We start from the raw sequence: 10,125 nt of genomic DNA, 5'->3' as shown, positions 1-10,125 counted from the left end.
TCTGGAGCCTTGATCTGTTCTTTCATTTGGAACATATCTTTTGTCTCAGTGCACCTGTTACGTAGTAAGGGGTGGAGCCTCAGGTGTTCTCCAGAGTAGGGCAACCCTTAGCACTGCGTTGTGGTGCTGTATGTGGGGGAGGGGTCTGAGAGGGAGCAGTGCCGCTTGCTCCACTCTCTGCCAATTTTCAGTCACTTCCCCTGCTACCCACAAGCAAATTGGGCCCTTCTTGTGCTGATTCCTGGGTGGGTAGGTTTGTGTACATTCAAGGACCCTATGGGTCTCTCCAACGAACTCTCCTGTGAGTCTGGGAGTTCCTCCCGCTGCCTCCTTAACCCCCCACAGGTGTTTTCAGTTAGAAGTTTTGAGGCTTTATTTTCCTACTGGAACCCTGGGTTGCGTGGCCTGTCTTACTCCCCAGTTGCTCCTCCTGGTTTATTTGCAGGGAAATGTGGGACCACCCGCTCCACCAGCCACTGCTTTGCACCTAGCGGTGAGTCCTCTCTGCCTGGCTGCCCATCTCTGCCCCTCCTACTGGTCTGGATGAATGTTTCTTCTTTAACTCCTTGGTTGTTGGACTTTCATTCAGTTTCATTTCTGGCAGTTCTGGTAATTTTTTGTTTCAAAATTTGTTGCTGTCCTTGTTTTGGTTGTTCAAGGAGGCACAGTGTGTCTTCCTACGCCTCCATCTTGGCTGGAAGTTGGACAAAAGCTCTTTTATTTACTGACATTCCTCAGCCCTCCCCACAGTGGGGAGAGACAAGTGTGAGGAGCTATGAGACTCTGGCCCTGAGAGGACAGGAAATGAAAGGTGTTCTCCAGGGCAGGGCAACCAAACAGCCCGCGTGAAGAGGCACAAGTGGGGAGAGGGTCTGTAGAAGTACAAGCTCTTCCCTATCACGTGTTTCATGCCCGTTTTAAAAACAAGATACATGGCGTTCAGCCCGCATCAGATGTGGTGGAAGGACGGAGGCAAACAGGCACTGAGATGTGAACCTCAGTCAACCCCCAGGACCCGTGCTAATGGGTGCCGTGCGGGCAGCTGTAGTTCAGGGACGCCCCAAAGGCAGGAGAAGCCCCCATAAGCCTCAGATGCATTCATACTTTTCCTAAGTTGACTCATGGGGGCATGGAATGAGGCTGGCAATGTCCAGTGTATGGGCACCAGAAGAAGGCGAGAGCAGCCCAGGGAAGTGTACGGGCTCAGGAAGGAGTCCGACGCTAAGAGTTCTGGACACACAGAGCTGCCAAGGAAGGTTCACTGGTCCCGCAGCTCTGAGGCGGGATCCACTCTGCTCAGCTTTCGGGATGTTGGTGGAGATATCACAAGTGACCCAGGGACCCTACCCGGCCAACACTGGCTAAAATCCCAAGGGAGGCACAGGAAAAAGGGTGCTTGGGGAAATCTGTCACCTCTGTCTGAGACCTCCTAAGGGTAGGGATGGGAGATCTGCTCTCAAATTAAAATTGAGACTGGAGCTAAAAAGAAGAGTAGCTGGGCAACCCTGGACCACCAGGGTCAGTGACACCATCAAGGACAGAGACTACATCCTCACTGGGCTGGATACCATCAATGCTTCTGGAGCTGGGATTATTACAAGAGGGGCAAATGAGGGTCAATGTCAGGTTTACTCGCTCCTCTCTTCAATGTGACCAATGGCCTGGGCAGCAGAAGGCACCTTTATTGGGTCAGCACCTAAGGACAGAAGTTGGTGTCATATTAAGCAGAAGGAATGAGCACTCAGAATGTAAAGCAACCCCCCCCCCCCAGATAAGGATATAAACACTTATAGTCTATACTGTGTAAGGCAGCGATTTTCAATTGTGTTCATCTTATGGCACGCATAAACTAATTACTAAAATGCTGTGGCGCATCAAAAATACATTTTTTCCAATAGGACCAAAACTTAGGTATAATTTTGATTCATTCACACCAGATGGCTATTGTTGTATCAGCTGTTGTCATTTTTTCATTTGACAAATTAAGGGAAAGAGGTCCGTGCCCCCAACTAAATAGTCAGGTGTTCCGTGTTTTAAAAATTCTGGTGGCGCACTGGTGGAAAACCGCTGCTGTGAGGGTGTAAACTTCCCAGTCGTGACTCATCTGAACTTAGTGTATGTTCTTCTCCTATCCTTTAATTATTGCCGCGTTTCAGTTTTCATACCTCACTCTTCTTCAACTTTTAAAGCTCGTCTTCACTATAAGTAGCTCCCCCTCTTCTAAAATGTTCTCTGTTTTCTATGATGAAATTGAAAAAACACATATAAACATTTAGTCACAGTTTTTTAGCCTACTGGTGAGAAAATCATTGCTTTGCAGTTACACATCAGCACCATTAGGTGGCGCTGGTGTGGGTTTCAGTCAACTCACACTTTCAAGTTCAACTAGTGGGAGTGGAGATACCGTATTTTGCCATGTATAGTGCACACTTTTTGCCCAAATTTTTCTAGGGAAAAACAAGGATGCTCATTATACCTGGGTAGTACTAATTCCATATCGATATAAATGTTTTTAATTCTTTTATTTATGTTTATGCATTAAAAGTGTAACTCTCAAAAGCAATAATGATGTCCATATGCAAAATAATACTCTGAAATATGATCGTTGGTTTTCTACATAAATAAAAAATTGAATTAAAAAATTAAAATGAAAGATTTTTTTTTCCCTGAAAGTTTGGGCCAAACACGTGGGTGTGCCCTATACGGGGCAAAATACAGTAATCTCAGACACTTCATCTTCCTCTTGAATAAACACAATAAACCACATCCTCTAACTTGCCTTCAGTCCCTGCCTTTTCTAGGCACACTCTCCCACCCACTGCTTACCTTAACTCCCATCCATTCCTTATCTTGACTGTCCAGAGGCCAACATTACATTCAAACTGTCAGTTTGTAGCACAAGCCCTTCAGAAAACAAGTGTCTCCCCTTCCCTTTCTTCACTTTGCCCCAATACCGACTTGAGACTCTCATATTTAGGGGTTCACAGTTTCACTCCTGAGGATATTTTTCATTTGCCATCCAGCTCTTACCTCGGTGCCTGTCCGAGGTTCTCACCTGATCTCGGAGGCTGTCTCTGGACATTCTGCTCGTGTCTTCTCCTCAGTGTCTCCTCAGATGGCGGCTTAAGTTGGCCACAGCAGAAGCAGCAGCAGCAGCAGCAGCAGCAACAGGTGAGCAGAGCACACAGGACGAGAAGCGTCTAAAAGGCAGGAAAGAGTGGCCCCAGTCCCACAGTTCCTGTACGCATCCATCGAAGCTCCCTCCTAGCACCCGGAAGATGAGGCAACAGAAGCTTTGCCCTAGGAGAGGAGGGCCACCCTTCCTTCCTGATTCTTAAGGGACTAAGGAGAATTGTGTACCTTGAACCAACAACTATTCAGCACAAAATAGTACGTGACACCTTCTTCACCGAAGTGATCATACAAATATATTCCCAACGAGCCATGCTGGTCGTAGATTTTCCGTTTTGTAGGGTCACTGAGGATGGAGTGGGCTGTGTTGACCTCTTTGAATATTTCTGCTGCTTGGGCATCCCCTGGATTCTTGTCTGGATGATACTTCAAGGCCAGTTTCCTACCCAGGCAATACCCAACAGCAGGTGGGGAGAGAATTGGGAGTAGTTAGGGCGGGTGAGGGTGAATGACAGGGATAGGTTTCTAGGCAGGAAAGGAGGAATGCATTAGATGTGGAAAAAAAAGATGCAGGCAAGCAGCCCAAGTCTAAATTCCCTCCCACGCCACACCAAAGAGGACGGTGGCCCCATCCAGCACCAAAGTGGGCTTTTAAAAGGGGCTGCAGCAAGGCAGAAAGAAATGGGTTTAAGGGGGGAAGTCCAGGGTTTGATCAGGGGCTGAGGTTTGAACCTGTAGGCCTTTTTGATGTCTTCAGGTGAGGCACCCTTCTTAAGCTCCAGCACCGCATAGAGGGATGTCCCGGTTTGGGACAGCCGGCGGGCTGCTTCGTCCACGTGAGACATGACCTGGCTCAGGGGAGCAGCATGTGTGAGCACTCCCGCAGGTGAGGCTGCTGAGATGCAAACGTCCAGTGACAGGAAGCTCACTGTCTTCAGGGGCTAGGTAGGTAAATGACTACAAATGACTAGGTAGGTAAATGACTACAAATGACTAGGTAGGTAAATGACTACAAAGGGCCAAGTATAAGACAACAGTGAGTGGGATCTACAACTAGCTGCAGAGTGCAGGTGACCAGAAATGACATTCAAATTCACATTTGAAAGAGGAAACAGCTCACATTTTCCAGTGTCCTTCAGCTACACAGACCACTGGACACCCCACCTCCTGGAGAGTTGTAAGCAAGGGGCGGTCTCAGCTCTGGAAGAGACTGATGTTGCCCAGAGCTACTTAGCACCTTAAATAAACAGCGCTGGTCCTGTCCAAACTCATTCTGGGTTTGAGAGACCACTGCAGCCTCAGTCTCTGAATAGGCTGGGTCAGGAATCCAGGAGATCTACAGTCACCAAGCGAGAAACAGTTGAGACCAACCCCTGAGCTAAGGGACCCCAAGCCAGGCCAGGGGACAGTGCTTGTAGCTAGGCCAAAGACTCTGTTCTTCCTCCCAGCCTCTGCTCTCAACTCTTCCCACCCCTACCCCTCAGAGACAGGGCAGTGGACCACAGAGGGATGAAGAAGGAAGTGAAAAGGGGTAGCTGTAGGAGCCGACCAGCGACCAGCCAGACAACAGGCAGCAAGACCCCAGAGAGTGGGGAGAGCCTGGAAGGCCGTAGCCCAGGAGAACCAAGACAAGAACCTCAGAAGGGAATGCTCTGGCTCCTCAGGTCCCCTCTGGCTCTGTGGCCTCCCCACCGGGCCTGTCACTCTACCTTGGGGTCCTCTCTTCAGACTGGTGTGCCTTACACAACATCCATCAGGGTACGAAACTTCATAGCCCGCGGGGAGTCCAGCGGCCCACTGCGCTTGCGCACTGTGTCAACATTCCCGGTACTTTTTTGGCGCCACCGGAAGGTGCGGGAGGTGAAGCTGAGTGGGCCCTGGGACTTATTTCGCTCGCTCGTGGGAAACCTGAGCGTAGGGATATGCCTGGTGCCAGTAGCCAAGGGCAGCGAAGCATCTTTTGTAGACCTTTCCACGGGGTGCATCCTCCAGGGATATCCCCTCTCTGGTGAGAGGGAGTCACCAATCCTGGTCACAGTCCTCGCTCGTGGACTCACTCGAGGAAGGATAATGGGCTTGCAGAAGGTGGCTCTGTGAGAGGCATGGTTTCTGCACGCCTTTCTCAAGAGGCGTATTACCTTCCCAGTCTTCTTTTCAGAATTTAGGGGTCTCCACTTGGTCCTTTCTTTCCCTTCCACCTGGAAACTCCCGCACGTCCTTTAAGACCCACCTCAAATGTCAGTATTCCTGGGAATCCCAGTATTACTGGGAGTAATACTGGGAAGGAATACTGGGAATACTGGGAATTCCCATCTTGCTCTGTCAAAGCATTTATCTATTATATTGCTGCTGTTAATATTTAATATGAATATTAAAACATTATCTTGAACATTTCCAGAAGTTACTACCATTCTTCAAAAACTTCCTTTAAATACTATTCTATCATGAGTATGTACCATAATGTAATTATGATATATTAATATAATCCAGATTGGATAATGTTGTTTCTAATCATTTGCTAGTATAATGACCTTATGATGCAAATTCTTATCTATCAAGCTCTAACTAAACCTGTTTTTCCTCTTGGGGTAGATTTGATTGCTTAGAAGTAGAATTATTGGGTCAAAGGGAAATTTTTTTCAGGCCCTTGATCCATATTATTCTCTCCCCCCAAAAGTACCAGAAGTACCGGTTTACATCCCTAACCAGCTTCCATCCACCCTGCAGGACATGAGAGCACCTGCCTCTACCTGGCCTCTCTTCCCGTGACCCCCTGCGGGAAGTAGTGCTCGCAGCACCAGTAACTGACCACTTCGTGGTGTTGGAGAGGAGCACTCAGTGGCTCCCATAACACGTAATGGAAAGCTGCATTAATTCAATAATATCTGTCTGTTACCCCTCTTGTGGCTTTTATCACTCTCTTTTCTTTAATAGTTATCTGTGCACATTCATCTCCCCTTCTGGGTTTTAAGTGATAAATCAATACCCCACCCCAAGATGTGGGCGCCATCTGAGCAAACTGAGTAAGCAGTCCACATGCAGCAGACACAGGACCACTGAATTAACTAGTTTATTTCTATAGGTCTGTGATTAGGGTGGGGAGGAATGTCTTTGGCATCACCCACCCAGGTCATAGGTTCTGGGTCAGGTGAGTCTAGAGGTTAGTGACCCAAAGTGAAGGAGCTAAAGCTGACGGCTTTTCTGGAGGTTTGTACTGTGCCAAATTTCTCTAACTAACCTGCAGCCTGTCATCACCGTGACGGGAAGATAGAACTAGCAGAGCAACGTGAGCCATTTCTTCACTGGCACTGGGGACAGAGCAGAAGGCATTAGAAGTAAGTGCAGTGTGCTTACAGCAGATTCCTGACCTCAGTCTACAGGCCCAGCGGGTCCGGCCCCTGCCTCTTACTCCCCCTCTATCAAGTACCACAGTCTGTATTGCTCTGGTCCCTGCCAGGCAGTTTTTCTGTCAGTTCCTTGAAGGCCCTACGTTCCCTCCCATTTCGAGGGCTTTTGGCTATGCTGCCCCCTCTGCCTGGAGGACTCCTGCCCAGGCTGTTTGCTATGCCAACTTCTCATCCTTTGTGGATCTCAGCTTTGCGCCTCCTCAGAGAGGCCTTATAAATGGAGTTCCACTCCTCTCTGCCCACCTCCTAACACCCTCACCATGACTTGTGAATATATGTTTATCTGCATGTCAGTTTGTTCAAAAGCTGTGTTCCCCAGTAGACATTGAACTCCCTAAGGGCCAGGACCTTGTCTGTTTGTTCGCCACTGTATCCCCAGCACCTAGAACCATGCCTGCTCACAGTAAATTAATGGTTTGTTGAATGCGTGACAGCAGAGGGCTCCCTCTGCTGGTCCAATGAAGGCCTGAAGGTTGACCTCTAGCAAGAGTTCCCTGGGGCCTTGGACAGGACTACAGGGCCCTTCCTCCCTCTTGTGGTCCTAGACAGGAAGCAACACGAGGGGCAAAGAGAAAGCGGGCAGTCGTGGAGATGGTGATGGTGAATCTGAGTGTCTTGTTTCTTGTTGGTGGTAGTCCTCCTCCAGTTCCTCATGGAGTTCCTGGGATACGGCAGGTGCTCAACAACTAATGGTTGGTGGTGCGAACCAGCAAACTTTTGTGTGCCTTTTCGGAGATACTTTCACCTTTGATCCTCACAACCACCCCAAGAGGTGGTAGGATCACAGACATGAGCGCTGAGAAAGGGGACAAAGTAGGTGCTGAGAAGCATGAGTAAACATCTTTCATACCTTGCCAGAGGCTCCAGAATGTTATTACTTCTTATCATTGCCCTCTGACATTCTAATTAATTCTAACTGCAGTGCATGGCTCTTGCAATAGCCATTATGTTTGTTTCTGCACCTCTGCTCTGACCGAAAGGATGCTGCAGCCAGTAGGCTGCAGAGATGGGGATGGAGCAGGCAAGTCGTCCTGGCCCCCACTTGGCCTTCACCTAGAAACAGACCCGCTTTGGCTCTGTTTCCTGTGCACACTGTCTCTTCCCACACCCGGCACAGAACTAGGGAGAGTGCACAAGCCAGGAGTCAGAAGCCCCAGTCCTGGGTCCTCTCTCTGCTTCTAATAAGCTGTGTCATCTGGGACAAGTCACAGAATCTCTGAGTCTTGTTTTCCTCTTCTGTATAAACCTGTGTCATTTCCAGGGTTGATGTCAAGACTAAGTTAGATTTGGTGTAAAGAGGATGGAAAAACATGAAAATAACTACGCTAAAGAATGAGTACAGACTGAAACCTTTTCTGGAACTGTTTGCCCTCTCGCCCTACCTGAGTCAGGGATCTTCTGGATTGCTACCTCACAGAGCCATTTGGTCTCTCCGGAGGAAACTAAGAGTCATCCCTTATTTACCCACAAACAACTAAAGTTTTAGTCATATAGCTGGAATGCACACATACAGACAGCAGACACTGACATATTTATACCCAAAATATTATGTTCTTGAACATATGCAGTGGGAGAGAGAGATCATAATTTGTCATACCCAACCACCAGGTTCTAGAATTGTGAAGTTTCCAAGCTGGAAGGGACCTCGGAGACTTAATTCTCATCCAGTGCCTTTGTTTTTTAATGGAGGAAAGTGTAACCCAGCCAGAAGGTTTGACCTGTTCAAGGTCAACCAGGGACATCCAGAGCTCAGTCTCCCGACTCCCCGTTCAGCGTCTATACCGTGACTGCTCCACATGTACACCAGCTCCGCTTAAAATCTAGGTTAGAGACAGACTGAAGCTTAGCTGACATTCCCCTCCTTTCACAGATGATGTCAGAAAATGTCCCTCTTCCTTTCCTCCTAGTTGAAGGCATACATACCACATGTGATGAAAAAAATACCACCAGCCCCGTTTGTCTGTCTGTCCTCCCTGGAGCAGACGTCCCAGGGTGGGAGGTGAAGGGCTCCTGTCCTCTCTGACCTGCAATTCCAGATGCTGCAGACCTGCAGGTAGGCCAGCAGGGCACACCTGCTCACCTGTAAAATGGAGATGACAGTGCCTACCTCTTAGGGTTGTTAGGAGGCTCAAGTGTTTAGTTTGAACAGTGCTTGGCACATGGCGAGTGCTATATCACTTATCATCATTATCATCCTTTCTTTCCTGTCTCCTCCCAACTTTGTAAAGAGAGAAGTTACTATTCATTTTGTCTCTGGGAAGAAGGGAAAAAGCTGGATCCTTTCTCTGAGAAGATCTGCACATTGTTGTTGGTACCCTCCCACCCCCTTTCTCCATCCTTCTCAGCTTTTGAGAAACCTATTTTCTTGTTTTCCTGCCCAGTACCCCATGCTGCTTTCTGGCTGTTCAAAATGTCCCTGACAGTCCTTCCCAAGCAGTCAGATCTCCAAAATTACCCCTCTCACTTCCTCTCCTTTTAACGTTTCTAATGAAAACCAAAAACTCCATAAAATGACCTTATTCTTAAGTGGTAGATGGAAAGCAATCTGATTAAAACACTGTAACTCGGCTTACAGTGAGGAAGACTGTAACACCTCACCCACCTCATTCTTACTAACGCAAAAGGACTGACTGGTGGAGTGTCAGGCTGTGTTTTGGGAGGAGGCGCGGGGCCTTAAATCCCTTCTCTCCTTCCGGTCCAGCCCCACCTGTTTCGAGTCTTCTCATTTCTGCAGCCCTGGTGCGCTTCCTCTCCCCCTGCTGCCTCCTCTCCCTTCTATCACCCCCTGACCACGGATATTCTGTGGGCTTTTATCTTTAAGCTCTCTTCTTCGGAGATCCAACCTTACACCTCTGGCTTCAGTGTCACAGCAATGTTTCAGTGTCATTTTCGTGTCATCCACGTGCCAGGTTCCCATTGTCTCAAAACCACATTCTAAAATCTGCCCTCATGATCTTGCCCTCAACCTGGTTATTCCTCTTGGTTTCTCCATTTATGTTAATGTTATCACTTTCCAGGGTAATGATGCTCAAAACCCAAATATCTCTGGGCTGCAGACTCATTGTTTCCATCAAATTCTCGTTAATTTTTAAATGGCTCTTTCATTTGTCCCTGCTTTTCAGCTCCCACAACCCTGAAGTGCTCCAGATAAAGGATGCCATAGCACACTGACTGCCGTCCTAGCCTCCTAACTGTTCTCCATCCTGCCAGCTTCACCCGGCATACTGCTTCCAGGTCAAAGTTCACAGAGCAGTGCTTCCATCATTACTACTCTTCTGGTCTTAGCCTATGGGATACAAAACAACCTTTTAAGTCTGGCAGTGAACTCTACAACTTACCCTTGATTCCAACTTGTTCCAACTTACCCTTCCAAACATAGTGTCTGCTATTGCCCTTAAGTGAACCTTCCCTAACACTCAGACTGGTCTTTTCCCCCCTAAACATTCCTGTACCATTGCTCTCACACCATTTCCCCTCATGAATTGTTCTTTTCGTTCATCGGTTCACTTGCTCAACAAATATCCGTTAAGCACTGCTATATGCCTACTTCATTGGACCCAATGATAATTGGTCACACTTTCTTCTG

At 48.0% G+C, this 10,125-nt stretch overlaps 1 protein-coding gene across 1 annotated transcript; it reads right to left on the bottom strand.

Moving 5' to 3' along the window:
• Nucleotides 1-1,628: 1,628 nt before the first annotated feature.
• DNAJC5G (DnaJ heat shock protein family (Hsp40) member C5 gamma) lies at nucleotides 1,629-4,066 on the bottom strand. The gene is made up of 4 exons (XM_036029948.1): nucleotides 3,865-4,066; nucleotides 3,361-3,574; nucleotides 3,056-3,200; nucleotides 1,629-1,696 (listed from the first exon to the last, which is right to left on the bottom strand). Exons 1-4 carry the CDS (start codon nucleotides 3,975-3,977, stop codon nucleotides 1,629-1,631), a joined length of 540 nt encoding a protein of 179 aa, XP_035885841.1. The 5' UTR covers nucleotides 3,978-4,066.
• Nucleotides 4,067-10,125: the final 6,059 nt, after the last annotated feature.

The sequence above is a fragment of the Phyllostomus discolor genome, chromosome 6 (assembly GCF_004126475.2).
Source record: "Phyllostomus discolor isolate MPI-MPIP mPhyDis1 chromosome 6, mPhyDis1.pri.v3, whole genome shotgun sequence".
Taxonomy (NCBI): Eukaryota; Metazoa; Chordata; class Mammalia; order Chiroptera; family Phyllostomidae; genus Phyllostomus; species Phyllostomus discolor.
The sequence above is the reverse complement of the archived record's forward strand: the minus strand, read 5'-3'. Positions and strand labels throughout refer to the sequence as shown.